Raw genomic sequence first — 21094 nt, 5'->3', positions numbered from 1 at the left:
AGTGACAGGTGAGAGGCTTATGAATAAAAGGTATTACTCTCCTGGGGGGGGAAATGAACCTTTTGCCCATTGCCTGGCTTTCAGTCGTACGTAGATCCAGTACCCTACCTACTCAGTTCTCCAAACTCTGAAGGGTCCCTGCTTTCTGTTAACATCACTCTTGAGTCAGATCCACGTTATTGTGAGGAAAAGTGCCAGGGAGGGAAACAGGCAGTTTCTCTGATCCTTCTAAGGGATGCTTTTCTACAGGAAAACCTCCAGCGACACGAGTCGAATCTTCTTTAAGTTGTCTTTTGACTAGAGACAAGATGATCTAGCGATGGAGCGGAGCGTGAGGTGATGGGTGTGTTTGGGACCTACACTCTGCGGCCGGCCAGCACGGCCGGAGGGAGGATTGGGGTAAGGGACTCCCGCGCCGGGTAGCAGCGCCATTGCGGAGCGTGGCCGCAGGGACCCGAGGGGGCGGGGCTCCTGTGGCGGCCACGCGGCGCGAGGCCTAAATTTTCAACCTCATAACCCGGGTAGACGGAGAGGGAGGAGCTTCGGCCACGCAAGGCCGGCTGCCCGGCAGCCTCGCCACTACGAAGGGCTCCCACCAACAGACCCCTTTGTGTGCATGCCCCCGCCCCGGAGGCGCCTCAGCCAGTGGCGCTGAGAACCCTCATTGGCTCAGCCTGACGGCCACACCGATTGGTCCTCGGAGTCCCCGACGCGAGGGCCGCTTTCCCTCTCTCTTATTGGTCCGCTGAGCTGCCTATCAGGCAACCTCGTGAACTGATTGCTCGGCCGTATGGAGTCCCTGGAAGCAGTTCCGGGAAACCCCGCGTGCTGCCGGGATCGCGTCTCTGTCCATGCAGGGGGGGAGGGGGTGGCGCGCGCGCCATTTCTAGTCGTTTTCAAAGCGCCTCGCGCTGATTCTCACGGGCCAGGCTGCCGGCCCCCCGCTCTGCCCTGGTGAGTCTCGCGCTGGCCCGTGGGGGGAGGGGCCTGGAGTCCCGGTCTGACCGGATTCGGCCGGGTCCAGGCTCGGCGCCCCGGCCTGCAGTTTGGGTCTTTGCTCCGAGGCCCGAGGGTGGGGGTGGGGATGGGCCGGGGGCGGCTTCTGCTCCGACCGGCCGCGCAGCAGTGGGCCTGAGTCCCGCCGCGGCGCCTCCTCTCTTTCGCTCATCCTTATCAGCCCCTCCGGTGCCCCGGTCCCTCGGTCCGCTGTCCTCCGTGCGGCCTGCCGGTTTCAGGGTGCTTTTCCCGCCTCCGCCCGCCGCTGTCCGCGGCCCGGCCGGGCTAAGGGTTTCAGACGTTCCCCTGACTCCGGTGCTTGCCCCTAGGCCTGCGGTCAGGCCTGGCCCGCATCTCGCCTTGCCCGGAGTGGGATGTGTTGATACGGGGTCGCGCCCGAGGGGGTGGGGTGAGCCGAGGGCGGGGTGCAAGTCTTAGGGTTACCTGAGCCCGGAGCAAACTTTTACGGGAGTCGGAGCCGAGGGGCCGAGGTATGGGGGGTGCCTCCCGCCCGATCCCCAACCTGCATGATTCGAGCCGGGATTTGAAGGAAAAAATGACTACTAGAGGCCGTGACACTTGGTTTTGAGCGGCGCCTGAGCTAGGTAATTCTGAGAATGTCATAGGCGCTCCAGACTAGAAAAGCGCTTCTTTTTCTTCCACGGTAGTATCCATGTGGCCAGAATTTTAAGACGAAAGCCCAGGGGTTCTTGAAAGGTTCAGTCCTTTCTCGTTACCTGTTTGAGTTTTATCCTCCACTGCCCTTTAGAAGCAGAATGTGTCAGGAGTCAGTCGAAGTGATTAAGGACTTGACACTCCCCAGCTTTGAGATAACCGTTAGCTTTCGTTGGTTCTTTTAAAAGCCGGTCTCTCAACATTTTGCTTAGGGATGTTCACTAAAAGTGAGGGAGGGGCTAGTACTGACTTCCCAAATCTCCCAGCAGTCCTTATAAATCTTATTTAAATGACTTTATTTTGTAATTTTCTTTTTCTTTTTTCTTTTCTTTTTTTTTTTTTTTGAAAAAATGTTTTTGTCAAGGGATTCCAGTCATGTTAGTATATTTGCTGCATCCAGAAATATGGTTTGGCTGTGTGGCATTGTTGTCGAATAACATGAGTTTAAATGGTCTCATAACATAAATGTCTTTTAAATGAGCACTTTGAATTTGGCTTGAAGAGTCCCCTCTGTTGATCTGAAGGTTTTATTTCCTGGAGTCTATTTTACCTTTTTTTTTTTTTTTAGGTTAAAGTTGACAAAATCTGAACATTTAAAAAGTTTTTAATATCGATGATAGTCATAAATATGTCTTGTGCTTTTAATACATAACTTGTCATTTTGCTTCATGCATACTTTTAAAATTACTCCACCTTAACGGATGTTCATTGAACTTCTCAGTTAATTTGCCTCTCCTGTAACGTAGTATTCATAGGTGCAGTGCTCTGAAGGTCTTGTTACAGAACTTTTGAGTTGTGGTGATCTTAGTATAGTGTTTGTGGGAGGGAATGGGAAAGCACATATGCATGTCCACAGAAAGATTTTGGACTTTCGAATGCTTCTTTATAGGACTAGGTTGTATTAATCAGTAAATATGCTCATCTTGTGCCAGTTTTGGATGTTTCTATTTTTGCTAGTTCATCAGAATTTGAAGTTTGCCTTGAGATATATCTGTTTAGGTACAGTCGGCGTCTCTGTAGACTTGAGAGGGCTAGGGAGAGGTTTGTGATGGGAAGTCATCCAGCTGTCAGGTCATTCTCAGTAACACCCTTCACACTTTGCTTTCTACTACTGCCTTCCTCTTTCTCCTCTCATTAACTTCAACTAAATATCAGTGGATGTTCAGATGAAGAGTTGTTCTGTGTCAGCAAACAGCACTTGGCATAGTGTTTGAGTGATCAGGAATGGATTGGCTATCTTAGGCTATAGCGTTTGTAGGTGACTTGTGGTTTCTATCTTGAGTTTCTTCAGGAACAACAGGCATTTTCTTGAGACCCAGCTTCATCACACCTTTATCTCCATCTGTGCTGCGATGTCTGCGTTGGGCCATCCATTCTCTTCATCACATGTAATCTCACATACACACGTAGATTCCCTGATTTGGAGGTAGCGTAGACTGGCCTCGTATGCTTTTGTGATTTACTCTCTCTTCAGGGAATTGGTCCATTTCAGCATATACAGGCTGAACATACAAAATTATTTTGGTAGGTTAATCTGAAAAATCTGACTAAGTTTAGGCGAGTTAGATAGTGTTCGTGAAGTTTTTTTGCAAGTTGTTTATTCAGTATTTTTTGCAACTTTCTTTCACTGACAAGAAAAATTCCACTCATACTCCTGATTTAAAAAAAAAAAAAACAAAACCAAAAAAACCAAGAAGCAACCTCAACTATAGCTCACTTATTTTTATGTAGACTTTAAACAATGGCTTAGCTTTTAAAGTTGGTCATTTTTTCTTTTAAATCTGTGAATGGGAATAGCAAATTAATCTTAGAACAAAATTAATGTGAAAGTTGTGTTTTTAAGTGAGGTGGAGAGAACCCAAGCCACCAGCTCATTGAACTAGATACAACATGGATTTATTTCATACCTATGTTGTTTCTGAAGCAGAGCTAGGAAAAATGGAAATTTCTTAAACCTTGATTAAGTGATGTGTGGGTGTTTATTCTGTTTTAAATCAAACCTTAGAACTCTATTAAGCTGAGGGGCCTTTAGGATTTCGTGGTGGTTTGTTGATCTGCTCCCCAGAACACAACGGCTGCTTTGTTACTCAGCAGTTGTACCTGCAGTAAACTCAAGGCCTTCTAACCCAGAGTACATGAAGTTGCTTAAGGATCCAATACTTCCATGTACATTTTCTATAGTTTCACAAGATTGTTACTGAAAATTTAGATCAGATGCTCACAAAAGGCTTAAGATTCTGGATAGTTATTAGTAGCATGTGTACAAATTAGTTCAGGTAAATCATGCATTGTCCTACAAATTAGTTATTTCTGGCTTAATGTAATGTAGCTCCTGAATTTTTTCCAGCAGCATAATAAAATGGCTAATCAGGTGAATGGTAATGCGGTACAGTTAAAAGAAGAGGAGGAGCCAATGGACACTTCCAGTGTTACTCACACAGAGCACTACAAGACACTGGTAGAGGCAGGCCTCCCACAGAAGGTGGCAGAGAGACTTGATGAAATATTTCAGACAGGTATAATATGCATTTCTTGTTTCTGACTGGTTATGAAAGTGAGGGCAAACCACGTTGAATGTTACAGATTTTAAGGATAAATAATGCTTACTGTTTGTGTGATCTGTGTAGAGCAAATGCTTTCCCTTCATTGAGGGCATACTGGGTTTGACTTTACTCCTATTTCATTATTTTGAAGCCTTCTTAGTGTTGAATATGCAGACTTAGTTGTTTCAGAACAGAACATCAATTTGTCTTAGATTTACTACCAATTAAAATGTATGTTTCAGCATACCAAATTTTGCATTTTCCCCTTAACCTAAATCAGTCATCATTTTGCTTTTACTTTTCTACTTTTAGCTTTTTAAAAGTGATTGTTAAGTCAGCTTAGGTCTGATTAGGTGGCATAATAAGAGGACTAGTTAGACTGTATTGTTTGAAACGATAATATATGTCATACTCCGTGAGAGTTTGTGGCCTGTCTAGTTTCTAATAGACAGAAATTCACATCTCTCGGGAAATTTGGAAGTGTTTGGTTTGCAACAGCTGTTTTTTGTTTTTGTTTTTTTCTTAATGTGTAAGTCCCATGGTTAAGTGCTTAAGCAAATTTGAACATCTTAATATGGTTGGTTGTAAGTGGTTTGAAGTTTTAAAGAGGGAGAGAAATATTTACCCTTAGGGAATGGTGTTCGTAAATAAATGTGTCCTCCTTTGGGGCCATAGATGGAAACTTTCTTCCTGTGTTTGTGTGCCTATCCAGATCAGGAGAGAGAATTGAATTGTTTTTTCTTAGAAATATGTTTTAAATTTAGAGACATAGCTGTGCTTTTTTTTTCTTCTTAAAATATTTTAAATCTCGAAGCTCAGATTTAATTTTAGACACTAAAATGGCTTATAAAAATGACTCCTGGGTGATGGTCCCATTTGAAAACCAGTCCTCAGGAACTTCTGTGGCATTTCTGCCCTAGAGAACTAGCAGTGATCTGCTTAGAGACCTCCCTGTATAGTGCTTTGTTACTGCTAAGAGGTGGATGACTTGGGTGAAGGGTTGGACTGACAGGATGGATTGATGATGGTCCTGAGTTGTGGCTTTGGGTGGTGGTATGAAATATCCAAGTAAGGAAACTCCAATTGCTCAGCCATGCCCTTTCCGAGCTTTTAAAGCATGACATGGCAGCATTTTAAACAATAGCTTTACAAGTGGCATTAATTTATTTTCAATTTATTTACTGTATGAAATAAAGTTCTTTTTGGCTTTACCACAGTAGAATCACTTTTGCTGTTGGTTCATATGGACTTGGGGAGGGCAATGTTAATCTGTCAGGTATTTCTATTTTACATTGGACCAGTTCTGAAAAGGTTCCCTATATATTAAGTGATATTTTAAACATAGATGTTCTGTGAGTAGTTAAGTAGACTACATATATAGAATGCAGCATATATTTTTTCTGCATACTTTATTTAAAATTCTGTAACATTTTTACTGACCTTTGAAGGAGATTGTCACTATTGACAGTGTTGTGAATGCCACAGCATCTTTTAAATCTCAGCTTGTAGAGCAAAAGACTGACTTAAAATACAACTTTCAGAATTGGTTTAGCAAGCTGCACTTGCATTTGTAGAATTTAAATGCCTTTCCACATTCTGACTGCAGCAAACTAGATGCTTGGATAAACACATTTTAATTTATGTTTGGTGCTAAGGAGGGAAAACCTTTGATACTCTTGGAGTGGAAAGAATTAAGTAAAATTGGTTTTCATATTTTTTATTACCTCTTTTATAGTAAACAAGTATAACAACCCGTAATTTGAATGTTTTTTCTTGAGAAAGATAGTGTATTCTTACCACTCAAATATAAGCCAGAATTTCCTAAACGAGTGGTTCGTCTGTGGTACATTACGTGCATCATACTTCGAGAGTGCACTGCTGTTTGGGGGAGTTAGAAACACTTTAGGATCTTTCCCCTAAAGTTTTTTTGTTTTTTTTTTTTTAAGATAAGATTCACATTTATAGGAGACATTTTATCTTTGCTTTTTGTATTTGTATTTGACCTTTTTATATCTTGTTTAGCTGTGTATATGCATGTAGTTAAATGAAAGTGTAGTTTGTCAGAGATATTGAATATAACAATGCTACTAGACCTTACTAGACAGTTTAGCTTATCTCTTTTATTATAATAAAGTTAAACTTTTTCAATTTAATTTTTAGGGTTGGTAGCTTATGTCGATCTTGATGAAAGAGCAATCGATGCTCTCAGGGAATTTAATGAAGAAGGAGCTCTGTCTGTGCTGCAGCAGTTCAAAGAGAGCGACTTATCCCATGTTCAGGTAAGGTCAGTCCTAGCAGATGCGGCCCAGCCATTGATGATCTGCAACTGTCTAACTGTGATCGCACTCTTCCCCGTGGGGAAGGGCTCAGTTTTGTTTGTGACTATCTCTCCTTTGGAAAAATTTAAGAGAAAAAAAGATCTTCTATGTCAAAGACTTTCAGAAGCATGAGCACAAAGCAAAAGTCTTCCCTCACCTTTTAATACCGTAAGTTACTTTAAAAACTTAGCGATGACTTTATTTTATTGTTACTATTACAGTTTTATATGTTTAAATTGCTTACAATAGGGGTGCTATCTTTGTGTGAGAAATACTTTCAGCCGTTCTGTAAAGATGGTCCAGATTTAATTAAGCATTAACAAATGGAACACTTTCCCAGTTTAGAAGGCGAGCTCCCCGAGGCTCTGACTTAATGTCCGCTGCAGCCTCTGGTGTGTCAAAGTATTTGTTGAATGAATGGAATGAATATTTTTGTTAAAACGTTGGTGTTGAAACGCCATCATTTAAATTTAAATGTATTGTTTATTTGACCCTTCAGAGATTCCTGGTAATTCTCCCTTTTGAATTGCTTGCATCTTTTAGAACAAAAGTGCATTTTTATGTGGAGTTATGAAGACCTACAGGCAAAGAGAGAAACAAGGCAGCAAGGTACAAGAGTCCACGAAAGGGCCTGATGAAGCAAAGATCAAGGTAAAAATGTGGCTTAGGGAGTTACAGTATTTGATGGAAAGGTCTAAGTCAGACTGTTCCTTGATACCTTGGTCTTCTGACAAAGAGGGAAAGATATGTTTATTATTATTTTATAAGCACTGTTTATATAATTTTTGTTTGGTACAGGATGGTACAGGATCCCATTATGTAGCTCAGTCTGATCGGGAACTCACTGTAGAGCCCAGGTTGGTTCCAAGCTCAAGGTGATCCTGCCTCAGCCTCCTGAGTGCTGAAGTGAAAGGCCTGGGATTTTTTTTCTCTTAGGAAAGAGCTGTTGTATTCTAACTGCTTTCTTCTTCCTTTTGAATTTTTTCTGACCTTAGTGCATCTATAAAATGGTCCTGGTTGTGCCTACTGCAGTTGTGAAGATTAGATGAATTCATATGTAAAATATCTACCCTCCCCAGTCATCATTATTATTATTAACTTAGATAAACTCCTTTGAAAGGCAAATAGGCTTTTGCTAAAAGACCTAGTTAAAGGGGTATTGTCAAGGTTACACATTGGGGATCTGCTAATCGAATGCTTGATTCTAAGCAGATTTAATTTGAATGGTATTGAATTTTGGTGTTGTTTGCACTGGTGGCTCCTGTTTAGGTCTAACTAACTTTGTAAAGCATCTTTACACTTTTCTCCTCCATTCTCATCTGTTTATAAAGTAATTTAGCTGAATTCTTTTTTTTTAAAGATGTAATTATTTATTTTATGTATATGAGTACAGTGTAGCTGTCTTCAGACACACCAGAAGAGGGCATCAGATCCCATTACAGATGGTTGTGAGCCACCATGTGGTTGCTGGGAATTGAACTCAGGACCTCTGGAAGAGCAGTCAGTGCTCTTCTTTTTCTTCTTCTTCTTCTTCTTCTTCTTCCTCTTCTTCTCTCTCTCTCTCTCCTCTCTTCTTCTTCTTTTCCTTCTCCTCTCTTTTCTTTTCTTTTTTCTTTTTTTTTTTTTTTTTCGAGCTAAGTACCGTACCCAGAGCCTTGAGCTTGCTAGGCAAGCAAGCACTCTACCACTGAGCTAAATCTCCAACCCCATAAGCAGTCAGTGCTCTTAACCGCTGAACTATTTCTTCAGCCCCCTAGCCAATTCTTAGATAAATTCCAAACAACTGTATAACAACTCTGATTGGCTAACACCACCCAGCCCCCTGGTAAAAAAAAAAAATGGAAGGTCCAAGACATCCATCCCTGTGGAATCATATGGTTAACTAAATTTAGCAAACATAAATCTGGTGTTGCTTTGTATAATTAAATACCTAACATGCAAAGCCCTTCTCTTTCTTGGTAGAGTACATATTTTGTTTGCCAACAGAAGATATTCTATAGGCCTTTCATAGGAAATTTCACATGAGTGTTATGTAAACTATAGTGCAAGCTCTTTGGGGGCAAGGGTATCTTCTGTTAACTAATGTTAATGAGGTGGGACAATTAAATAATAAGGTTTCATTTTTTTTAAATCAGTATATTTATTTGGTAGTTGCCAAATTTAGAGTCTACCCTGTGAGATACTTCAGTTGTGCTGAGCTTGTGGTTTGGTAAGAATATGAACAGACAAATGGAATAGTTAAGGGCAGTCGTGAGCGGTGTGTATTCTGGGAACTAAACCCAGGAGTTTGCAAAGATCAGCAGGTGCGCTTTATGTCAGAGCTGTCTCTTTGGCTACCCCCTTTGAAATAGTTTACTGTTATCTTTAATTGTATGTATATGTGTGTGTCTGAGTGTGGATTTGTACACATGACTACAGTGTCCATGGAGGCCAGAAGAGGGTGTTGGAACCATTATACCTGGAGTTACAGACAGTTAATAATGACACATTTAGCATGCTTCCTGTGAACCAAATGTGTGTCCTCTGGAAGAGCAGTAAACTCTTAACTGCTATGCCATCTCTCTAGCTCCTCATTTTTCTTTTTCTCTTTTTTGGGGGGTGAGGAGGCAGTTCCAGCAGGGTTTCTTGTGTAGCCCTGGCTGTCCTAGAACTCACTCCGTAGATCAGGCTGGCCTCAAACTCAAAGATCTGCCTGCCTCTGTTTCCTGAGTACTGGGATTAAAGTCATGCACTGCTGCTGCCCGGCCCCATATATGTGATACTGGAGAGAGAATCCAGTGCCTCATGCATGCATGCATGCATGCTATATTTCTAGCTACTCCTTTTTAAATTAGCGTAAAATGCATTTCATAAGATGTTATAGTTTGTGTGTGTTTAACATGTGCAATTATTTTTAGGCCTTGCTCGAGAGGACTGGTTATACTTTGGATGTAACCACAGGGCAGAGGAAGTATGGTGGGCCTCCACCAGACAGTGTGTACTCAGGTGTGCAACCTGGAATTGGAACAGAGGTAAGTGCTCTTATCCCTTTGTGGGAAATCTTTCTAATCTATTAAGTGGATTATCGAGTGTATGATGTGGGCAAAGTACTTGATTACTTTCAAAGTGTGGCTAGTGTTATATTGGTAGTATTTATGTGTATTTTTATTAGCAAAGGTAACTAACCTTGGTATAGAAATCTTTCTTGCAAGGTTTATTTATTTCATGTATAAAGTACACTGTCCCTGTCTTCAGACACACCAGAAGAGGATGTCGGATCCCATTACAGATGGTGGTGAGCCACCATGTGGTTGCTGGGAATCGAACTCAGAACCTCTGGAAGAGTAGTCAGTGCTCTTTAACTGCCAAACCATCTTTCCAGCCCAGTATAGATCTTTCTCTCTCTCTCTCTCTCTCTCTCTCTCTCTTTTTTTTTTTCCCCCCCCCCCGCCTCCCATATCTTAAAGCAAGAAATACAGACAATTGTTGGAGCTTACTGCTAAAGGAAAAGTAGTTTTTAAGTTTTTTGTCCTAGGGATCGAACTTGGGCCCTCATTCATTCTGAGCATGTGTTCTACCAGTGTGCCATGCTCCTTGACCTAAGTCTCCATTTGCAATGATACCTTAGTATGTAGCCTAGGCTGCCTTGACTTCTGAGGGTAGGGGTTGTGGGCATAGGCCACTGGACTCAGTTCATGTTTATTTTATTTTAAGACAGTCTTTTTTTTTTTTTTTTTTTTTTTTTTTTTTTGGTTCTTTTTTTTTTGAGCTGGGGACCGAACCCAGGGCCTTTGCTTCCTAGGCAAGCGCTCTACCACTGAGCTAAATCCCCAACCCCAGGACAGTCTTACATGTAAACTTTCCTGATCTAAAGTGCTCTGTGTAGATCAGGCTTGCCTTGAACAATTGGCAATCCTGTCTGCCTCTTGAGTGCTAGGGTTGTGCTGGATGAGCCATCACGTCTAAAACATTTTTGTTTTGAAATGTCAGTACTTCTGAAACTGTGTTTGTCATTACTCTTCGCTTTCTTTCAACACATAAAATGCACTTAGAAATTAATGAGAGGGGAAAGTGTAGGTGTAGAATTGAGAAGATTTGAGCACATCGGTTCATATGCAGATTGAAAAGTAAGTGACTCCTTAGGCTTTTGTAAAAGTTTCTCTCTGGCTCATTCCTCCCCCCTTCCCCCCTTTCTGTATATAGCCCTGGCCATCCTGGAACTCACTCTGTAGACCAGGCTGGCCTCAAACTCAGAGGTAATGCCTGCTCCTACCTCCTGAGTGCTGGGGTTAAAGGAGTGCTCTACTACCCTCCTCCCTGGCATGCCTTCCTTCTTTTGGTTTGCTCTTGTTGTTTTTTGAGACAGGGTATGTAGCTCAAGCAGTCCTAGAGCTCGCTAACTTATAGTCCTCCTGCTTGCACCACCAGGGTGCTGGGATGATAAGTTTTCTCCACAACAGGTTTACGTAGTGCTGAGGCTCCAACTCGGACTCTCTGTGTGCTAGGCAAGCACCCTACTCATTGCATCTCTCCCACCTCCTGGGGCCTTGGTACCCCTAGCTGTCTTGCTAGTACTGTAGCACTCTTGGATCTTTAAATGGAGAAACTAGGTGACAAAAAAACCACCTGTTTTGCAGGGACTGTTTCCAGTGTATATATTTAGAACACTGTGCACAGTTTGATGAAAGAGTTTTTGTATTTTTGTTTTTTTTTTTTTTAAAGAAATTATGACCTTTTCATAACCAATTTAAACTATCTGGAGTCATACAGGATTTTTTTTCTTTTGAGATAGGATCTTACTTGGAGTGGGATAGAGGATGTGTGTGAGTGGAGGCATGTGGAGGACAGAGGGAAGGGTTTGGGAGCCTGTTCTTCTACTGTCCAATCTGGGGACTGAAATCATGTGACAAGTGCTTTAACCTAAGCTCCAAGGCACTTTGCTGGATCTCATATAGTCTCAGATTACTTGAACTTGCTCTATAACCTCTCCTGTGCTGAGGTCACAGGCACGTCTATAGGAGTCTTATGCAGCAGCATGGTTGGAGTGAGGATGGTAAGGGAACTCCTCAGATAGTCATGGTGTCTGCTCCTTATGTGGGGAGTATTACTGTTAGACTTGAGAGTTTTAGGTTGTCTATGAAAGTTACAAGAAAAAAATTTACTCAGACTCCCATTTGAACAGTTTTTAAGGAAACAGTGATGGTTTTAGACTATTATAAATTGTATGGTCATAAAACTAAAAGTTTTCAAATGATCAGAAGAAAGTTCATATTTTTTGTTTGTTTGTAAATAGATAAAGATGACTGTAGTTACCATTACTTTAAAGAAGAAAAATGCTCTCCCTGTAAGTGGCCAGAGGTGACTGGTGAAAATGGTTCGATACTCTTGACCCAGAAACCCCCACAAAATCATGCAGATCAAGAGGTTCAAACCTTTGTGTTCACTTTAAGAACACCCAGGAAACTGCCCAGGCCATCAGGGGTATGCATTTCTGTAAAGCCACCAAGTATCTGAAGGATGTCACTTTAAGGAAGCAATGTGTGCCGTTCTGGTGGTATAATGGTGGAGTTGGTAGGTGTGCCCAGGCTAAACAGTGGGGCTGGACACAGGGACCAAAAAAGAGGGCTGAATTTTTGCTGCACATGCTTAAAAATGCAGAGAGTAATGCTGAACTGAAGGGTTTAGACTTAGATTCTCTATAGTCATTGAACACATGCGGGTGAACACGGCACCTAAGATGGTGTAGACGAACCTACAGAGCTCATGGCCGGATTAACCCATACATGAGCTCCCCCGCCACACTGAGGTGATGCTCACTGAGAAGGAACAGATTGTTCCAAAGCCAGAAGAGGAGGTTGCACAGAAGAAAAAGATATCCCAGAAGAAACTGAAGAAACAAAAACTCATGGCACGGGAATAAATTCAGAATAAAATTAGTGTAGATAAAGTTAAAAAAAAAAAAAAAAGAAAGAAAGAAAAAAAGTGTGTAGGTTTATATGGAGGTTAGAGGACAAGTTTGTGGAGTTGGTTCTTCTGTTCCACCCTTATGTGGGTGTGAGGTGTGAGCGTAAGTCACCGTGCTTGTGCGGGGCACATGGTTACTTATGTGGGTGTGAGGTGTGAGCGTAAGTCACCGTGCTCGTGTGGGGCACATGGTTACTTGCTGAGCCACCTCACTGTCAATCTCAAGTCTTCTCTTTGTATAGCACGGTATGGTCGTTGCTTTCTACTCTTTTGACCTTCATTTTCATGTTACAATAGTTCATATATTCTACTTTTTAAATTATGCTATTTTATGTGGATAGGTGATTTTCCTGCGTGTATGTCTGTACCAGTTGTATGCCTGCTGACTGCAGAGGCCAAAAGAGGACGTCGGATCCTCTGGATCTGGATGGCAGTGAACCACCATGTGTGTACTGGGAACCCAGACCCTCTAGAACAGTCAGTGCTCTTAACCTCTGAGCCTTATCTCCAGCCCCATATTCTATTTCTTAATGCTTAATATCAAAAGAGATTCTAAGCATTTTCGTGTGTAGAAACACTGGAACCATATTATTAGTTTGTGACTTTCAAGCTTATGTCATGAGGGCCGTAAGAGGACTCTTGGTTAAGGTGCTTAAGCGCCATGCCTGGTGACCTGCGTTGGATCCTGCAACACATGATAATGGAAGGAGAGAGCCAGCTCCTGCAAGTTGTCTTCTGACATTAGCATGTGTGCTGTGGTCCGTACTCCCACCCCAGTATAACTGTAATAAAAGAATAAAGTTATGTTATGTGATAATTGATAGGGTTAGATTGGGACTCAGCCATCTGGGTTCTTCACGGAAGCATGCATTGTCAGTGAAACATAGGGTACAAATAAGTAATGTTTTGGTCTTATTTTTCTCTTGTCCTCTCTAACAGCTTCTATCCTTCAGTTCTTAATGAATAATTTTAGTTACATTTATGTATGCACATGTCTACTGCATATGTGGAAATCATAGGACATATGGGAGTTGTTTCTTTCCTTCCACTGTGTGAATCATGGGAATGGAATTCAGATTGTTGGGTTCTCCAGCAAGAGCATTTACCTATTGAGCGTTTCATTAGCCTCTACCCTTAATCTTGTTCTTAGTTAGTTAATTAATTAATTAATTTTGAGACAAGGGCTTTCTACATAGCCCTGGCTGTCCTGCCTATGCTCTTTTCAAAGCCAACTTTTTTTTTTTTTCTGGAGCTGGGGACCGAACCCAGGACCTTGCGTTTGCTAGGCAACTGCCTTCGCTCTACATGAGCTAAATCCCCAACCCCTGCCTATGCCCCCCCTCCCCGAGCTGGGGATCGAACCTGGGGCCTTGCTAGGCAAGCGCTCTACCGCTGAGCTAACCAACCCCGCCTATGCTCTTAAGTGCTGGGATTAAAGGTGTACAACCCAGCCCAGCTCTATCCTTATCTCCCCCCCCCCCTTTTTATTTTTGGAGCTGGGGACCGAACCCAGGGCCTTGCACTTGCTAGGCAAGCGCTCTACCACTGAGCTAAATCCCCAACCCCCTGTTTATATACTTTTAAAGCAGTAGTAGAAGCGTGGTTCAGCGGGGGCTGGGACTCAGGCCTGTAATCCAAGCTACTTGGGAAGTAGAGATAGGAGAATCTCCATTTAAAGGCCTGTTTGGGCAGTTACCAAAAATATATCTCTAAATAGACTGGGGTTGGGGAGGTTGGGGGGGGCCATGGTAGGGATGGTAGAAGGGTAGGGCTGTTGTGCTTGGGGTGTGTGTGTGTGTGTGTGTGTGTGTGTGTGTGTGTGTGTGTGTGTGTGTTTTACACTTAGAATCCCAGCTCTTGAGGCAGGTGGCTCCCTGTGGCCTATGAGGCCAATCAGGCCATATATAGAATATAGAATATAGAATATATATATCAATAATAGATTGTAAACAAATAAATGTAGGGAGGGATAAGACTCAGTGGTGGAGTCCTTATTGAATCTGTGCAAGGATTTAGGTTCTGTCCTGTATTTTTCTACTAGTTCAGTATTTTTTTTTTTTTTTTTTTTTTCTTTTTTTTTTGGAGTTTGGGCCTTTGAGGCAAGCACTCTACCACTGATAAATCCCAACCCCTAGTTCAGTTTTTTATCTCTGCTTTTTGTTTGAGGCAAGGATCTCTTTATCTCATTCTTCTTAAAAAAACTCTTTTTTTTTTTTTTTTTTTTTTTTTTTTTTTCGGAGCTGGGGACCAACCCAGGGCCTTGCTTGCTAGGCAAGTGCTCTACCACTGAGCTAAATCCCTAACCCCATGGCTTAGAATTCTTAGCATTAGAATTTTTTTTCTTATGAACACACATACAAGATGACTAAATTAAAAATGGAATTAACTGCATTTCTTGTTCTTTTAAGGCAGATTCCTTGTTTTTGTTTTTTTTTTTTCTTAAGATTTATTTTTTTTTTAATGTATATGAACATCCTGTCTTCAGACACACCAGAAGAGGGCATAGGTTACAATTACAGATGGTTGTGAGCTACCAAGTGGTTGCTGGGGATTGAACTCAGGACCTCTGGAAGAACAGTCAGTGCTCCTGACCGCTGGGCCATCTCTTCAGCCCCATATTCTTTGTTCTTACGGTCTCCCGAAACACTGCCAAGAGGGCAACACAGTTTAACAGCAGCTGTTTGTGCTGCTTTTAGGTTGAACATGCATGTGCACGTCAAGGCCAGAGGTTGACATTAGGTGTCTTCCCCACTTGCTTCCCACTACATATTTGAAAAATAAGAGTGATTGATTTAATTTGTTTGTGAGAGCTGTAGCATGCGTTCCCTGGAACTGGAGGTGCTAGGTGTTGTGGGCTTCTATTGTGGGGGCTGAAAACTGAACCTGGGTTCTCTGCAATAGCACCAAGTGCTTGCAACTATGGAGCTGTCCGTCCAGCCCCTATTTTTAACACTTTATTGTTTCTGTGGATATGTGGGGGTAGGGAGCATAAGTGAACGATATGATTTGCATTTTGTAGTGTCAGGGTCAGAGGACAGCTCTATGGGACTTGGTTCTCTCCACCTTTACGTGGATTCCAGAGATTGTCATGCTGGGGCTGCAAGCACTTTTTACCTGATGAATCATCTCACTGGCTTTCCATATTTTTGAAACAGTGCCCCTCAGAGGGTAAAATGCTTGAGTCCCAAGTTCTTCTTATCTCCCCCCCCCCCCAAGCTGAGGACCGAACCCAGGTCCTTGCGCTTGCTAGGCAAGCACTCTACCACTTGAGCTAAATCCCCAACCCCGAATCCGAAGTTATAATCCCCAGCATCAGTGTAAAAGCTGGGCTTGGTAGCATGTTTGTAATCAGTACAAGGCCGGGAGCAGAGACCAATAGGTCTCTGTAGTCCAGGTTGCCCTCCAACTCACAGAGATCCATTTACCACCTTGTCCTGAGTGCTAGGAGGCTTCAAGGCATGCCCAGCCCCTGGTTTTTCTTGTGTATGTACATTCTTGTGGGCAGTAGTGTGCAGAGGCCCTAAGTACCTGGAGTTGCAGGCAGTTGGTTCTAGGAATTGACTTTGAGTCCTTTAACCACTGAACTATTCTTCAACAGAAACACACATCATTCTGGCACCTTTTTCCTTTTCAGTTTGTTAATGAGTGCACCTCTGTGGAACTAACATTCAGTATGTCTTCTCTAAAGAATAGACTTAATCATCTTCAAATTCAGTTTTAATATTGCTCCATTCTGAGATACTGACCTCAATCAAAGCCAATAAATTTAATTTAAGAAAACAAATATTAGAGCAGGATGTGGTGGCACATGACTGTATAATCTCAGTGAATGTTTGCAAAGTCCAGTTGGGATCAAGGCTTCAAGGGCACCCTCACCTATGTCATGAGTTCAGAGGCCAACCTGTGCAACATTAAGATTCTTAAGTACAAGTAAGTCTTTCTCCTAAACAGGCAGTGCAGCGTTTGCAGAGATGGTTCTGAGGTTAAGTGCAGTAGCTGCTCTTCCAGAGGGCCTGAATTTTGTTCAAGGACTGAGGTCAGACTGCTCACAACTGCCTGTGACTCCAGCTCCAGGGCATCTGATGCCATCTTCTGGTCTCTGAAAGACTCTTACACTCACATGTACTTACCCACCCAAAACAAACACGGAAACACATAATTTAAATAAAGTAAAAAAGGAGGGGCTGGAGAGACGGCTCAGTGGTTAAGAGCACCAACTGGTTTTCCAGAGGTCCTGAGTTCAATTCCTAGCAACCACATGGTGGCTCACAACCATCTGTAATGGGATCTGATGCCCTCTTCTGGTGTATCTGAAGACAGCGACAGTGTACTCATATACATAGAATAAATAAATAAATCTTTAAAAAAAAAAAGAGAGAAAGAAACTCGGGAAGTTGCACAGTGATTAAGAGCACTTGCCACTCTTGTAGAGGACCTGGATTTTGCTCCCAGCACCTATATTTGATGCTTGCAGCTGTTTGTAGCTCCATTCCAGAGGAATCCAGCACAGCTTCCTGACCTTCACATATGTAGACAAGCAGGCACACATACACATACATAGAAATAATTTTTAAAATTTAATTGTGTTTGATGTACATAGGTGTTTAGCCTCCTGCATGTCTGTCTGTGTGAGAAATGGTAGAGCCTCTGAATTGGAGTTACAGACAATTGAGAGCTGTCATATGAGTCCTGGGAATTGAACTCAGGACCCCTGGAAGAGCAGTCAGTGTTCTTAACCACTGAGCCATCTCTCCAGCCCCAAAGGATGGCTGTTAATTTTAAGCAGTACCTAGACTACCATGTCTAATCTGATTATTCTGGGGTTAGTATTTTATGACTCCTTTGGCAGGCAAGTTTTGTTTCGTTCTCACTAATATGCACAGAATATCCATGAGGTCATATGCTGCCTACTTATTTTTGGGAGAGGGTAGATTTTTGCTGTTTTGCCTTGCTTGCTCTTCAACTCTTGGAATCAAATGATCCTCCCACCTCTTCCTTCTGAGAACCTGGGAACACAGGTTTAAGCTTCTATGTTCACCTGAAGGAGGAGGGTCGGCAAGAGTTTTTGAAAAACTGTTAAGGTTGCTTTTTAAGATAATGAAGATTTTAATATTGAGAAAACTTAATGAAAGTCAGGTTAATTTTCTTAAGGTTTTCTAAAAATGATGAGTACCTTATTTCTGTGAAGGTACAGATTAGCTTTTTCTTTATCCTTCCTTTTTCTTTTTCTCTTGAGGGCCATCTCTCTAGCCCTCAGAATCTTTTTTTTAAAGGTGTATTTTATTTATGAGTACACTGTTAACACACCAGACACACCAGAAGGGGATATCAGGGGATTACAGATGGTTGTCAGCCACTATGTGGTTGCTGGGAATTGAACTCAGGACCTCTGGAAGAGCAGTCAGTGCTCTTAACCACTGAGCCATCTCTCCATTCTTTCTTTCAACAATATCCCACTTTGTAGTCCTGGCTGCCCTGGTACTCGCTGAATAGACCAAGCAGCCTGTAACTTACAGAGATGTGGGAGAAAAGGCAAAGTATAAAATTTCAAAATTTGAAGTTGTTAGTATGGTTTGGTGCAGCTACCAGTTTCTTTTTTATTTTCAGGATAGACCCTAACTTCTTGTTGATGGCCCTAACGCTTTTTGATGTTTGTTTTGTTCTGTTTCTGAGACAAGGTCATCCTACGATCTTGGCAGAGCTTGAACGACCTGTTTAGGTGAGACTGGCCTTGCACATACTGAGTTCTACCTGCCTTTGCCTCACAAGTGCCTGTGTAACCTCATCTACCTGACTTTATTGAAAGTTAGGGTTCACATTGAATCCAAATCAATTGCCAGATTCAAACTGTCCCCATTCTACCTTAAGTATCTTATGCCTTTTTATCCCCTAACAAGAGACAGGAAGTTTGACTGGGTCTAAAATGAAGTACTTATGTTGGCTTCTATCTAACAAGGAAGTTTTATTTCAGGTCTTTGTAGGTAAAATTCCAAGAGACTTGTATGAGGATGAGTTGGTGCCCCTTTTTGAGAAGGCTGGTCCTATCTGGGATCTACGCCTCATGATGGATCCACTTTCTGGTCAGAACAGAGGCTATGCGTTTATCACCTTCTGTGGAAAGGAAGCCGCCCAGGAAGCAGTTAAGCTGGTATGTGATAAATATCCATTGTCCAAGAACTGCCATTTGAGAGAATAAAAGCATTTGCAGTTAACATTGTTTCATTTTCTTTAGTCTCTACTTTTAATATCTTTATATTGACTGATTCTTGGTATGTAACCTTTTTTATTTTTTCTGATTATAATTCTAAGATAACAGATTAGTTAGCACAATTTTATTTAGTATCAAACAAATGTTTTTTTCTTTTAATGTCATTTCTCTCTGTCAAACTTTAAATTTGGTACTAAAGTATACTGGAGGCTGAAATGGTTCTGCAGAATGTAACTGGAAGACAGTAACTTCTCTAGGAGAAATAGCGTGACTGTTTTATTTTTATCACAATCCAGCTATGCAGTTAATACATTGTGTTCTAAATCTCTGCTTCTCTGCTGTGTAATAGCTGGCTTCTGTGGCTTTCCTTTTCTCCAAGAGCTGTACGACCTTGCATTCCTTAGAGCAGCAGCAGTTTTGAGGATGCCTGGATTCTCTCTGACTCTCTCGGTGTGTTAAAGTGACAGTGTTATTGTTCTGGCAGATTTTTGCCAGCTATCTAAGGGCATATGCAATGTGGTATGGCACTTCTTGCCTTCTTTTAAGCACAGCTATATCTGCCAAGTGTGCCTGTTTCATTAGTGAGTGTGAATAAGTCCTTTACTAGCTTGGTCCAGGTTTTAGTATTTCTGAGGGATTTTTTTTCTTCAAACTTGTTTATTCAATATTACGGAGATTTCAGGACTTTATATTCTAGTTTTTGATAGAGTATAGGTAACTAAAAAGATTTATTTATTTATATATATGAGTGCTCTATTTGCATGTTTGCCTGCATGACAGAAGAGGGCATCAAGATGCCCTTACAGATGGCTGTGAGCCACCACGTGGTTGCTGGGAATTGAACTCAGGACCTCTGGAAGAGCAGCCAGTGCTCTTAGCCGCTGAGCTATCTCACCAGTCCCATGAATAACTTTTAAAATCATATCTTTTAGTAAGCTAGTGGTAAGTAATGCTAAAATATAAAGTATTATTTATTTAAGAATTCATAATTTTTATTGTCTTCATAAAGTTTTGGAAGTGTTCTGATACTTTGTGGCTTTATTCAGAATTGTGGTTTGTATACAGTGTGAAACTCCTTTAAGTTTCTTTGGCATTGATTAAAGTAAATTCTTCCTTTTTACATTTAATTATTTTGGCTATTGCTGATCTATATCTAATTTCATCCTCGAAGGACTCTGAATAAACATTTTCAGGTATTTTGAAATTTTCTGGAAAGGAATGTTCAGGTAGATAAAATTGAAATAAGTCAGCAGTGATGGTGCATGTCTTTAATTTTAGCACTTGGGAGGTAGAGAAATGCAGGTGGATTTCTTGAGTTGAAGGACAGCCTGATCTACACAGTGAGTTCCAGGACATCCAGGGCTATACAGAGAAACCATGTCTCAAAAACAAAAAAATGGGGAGGGGGATATTCAGGGCTAAATTTTAGCCCTTTTTTATAACTGGAGACTGTAAGAAATTTAAAATCTACACTCATGTTTCAGCAAGCGTGAAGGAGCTTGGTGAGTGTTTGATCTTAAATTGTGGGGCTCTTTAGATTAATATTAGTTGTCCTCAGTCTGGGGTGGTTTGGGGGTCTCTGGTTTTTTTCTTCCTTGCAGTGTGACAGCTATGAGATTCGCCCTGGTAAACACCTGGGAGTGTGCATTTCTGTGGCAAACAACAGACTTTTTGTTGGATCCATTCCAAAGAATAAAACTAAAGAGAATATTCTGGAAGAGTTCAGTAAAGTCACAGGTAAAACAAAAATGCATTTAGAAGTTGGTTTGTGGGAATCTGTTGCATTATTTACAAATATTAATGCTCTCCCAGAAGGAGATATATAGTAAACAGAGAGTTCAAGTCTCCTGTATCTCATTTGTTTCTTTCTGCTTTAATAGTAGTTGGACTAAATAAATGTCTAAATACTCTTGATTTCATAGAATTTTCTTTTTGCTTTGTCTTAATCAACCCTTGTTTTTTGCTCTTTAGCCCTCAAGTGAAAGTGTTTTCCTTCAAAAGCTTTTTAGGATTAGAGAGAAGGCCGTTCTCATTTCCAGTTAACCTGTCTACATAAAAATTTAAAAATTCTGATTGAATCTGTGCAGTTGATTGAGAAATATATTTTCTCTCTCAGCTCCACATACTTAAATACATACCTGGAGTCATGCACAGGGATGCATAGGCTTAGCACTTGGAGGTTAGGAGTTTTAAAAAAAGCTCAACTCAAGAATAGTCTGGAATACATGAGATTCTATCTTAAAAAGCAAAGCAGAAGACTAAATGTATAATGTGAAAGAATTGAGTAAGACTATACCTTGATTATACAAATGATTCCATCTACTTTCCATTAACTTTCACTTTTTATGTGGGTGCTGGGGATTTGAACTTATATTCTCTTGCTTTCACAACAAGCACTCTTCCCACTGAGC

General features: G+C 41.5%; 1 protein-coding gene across 6 annotated transcripts in view; it reads left to right on the top strand.

Annotated features, from left to right (window-relative positions):
- The first annotated feature begins 839 nt into the window (after positions 1-839).
- Positions 840-21094, top strand: part of Hnrnpr (heterogeneous nuclear ribonucleoprotein R) — a 32269-nt gene continuing 12014 nt past the window's right edge. For 2 of the 6 annotated variants that reach the window (XM_032896038.1, XM_032896024.1), the window contains exons 1-7: positions 840-954; positions 4022-4187; positions 6375-6493; positions 7076-7183; positions 9430-9543; positions 18447-18623; positions 20285-20420. In XM_032896038.1, the coding sequence (XP_032751929.1) occupies positions 4031-4187; positions 6375-6493; positions 7076-7183; positions 9430-9543; positions 18447-18623; positions 20285-20420 (811 nt within the window). In that variant the 5' untranslated portion in view covers positions 840-954; positions 4022-4030. Of the gene's footprint in view, positions 955-4018; positions 4188-6374; positions 6494-7075; positions 7184-9429; positions 9544-18446; positions 18624-20284; positions 20421-21094 lie in introns of all 6 variants that reach the window. The other 4 variants (XM_032896019.1, XM_032896029.1, XM_032896052.1 and 1 more) reach the window with 2 other exon arrangements.

The sequence above is a fragment of the Rattus rattus genome, chromosome 1 (genome assembly GCF_011064425.1).
Source record: "Rattus rattus isolate New Zealand chromosome 1, Rrattus_CSIRO_v1, whole genome shotgun sequence".
Taxonomy (NCBI): Eukaryota; Metazoa; Chordata; class Mammalia; order Rodentia; family Muridae; genus Rattus; species Rattus rattus.
Note: the sequence above shows the minus strand (reverse complement) of the source record. Positions and strands in the feature narration are given on the sequence as shown.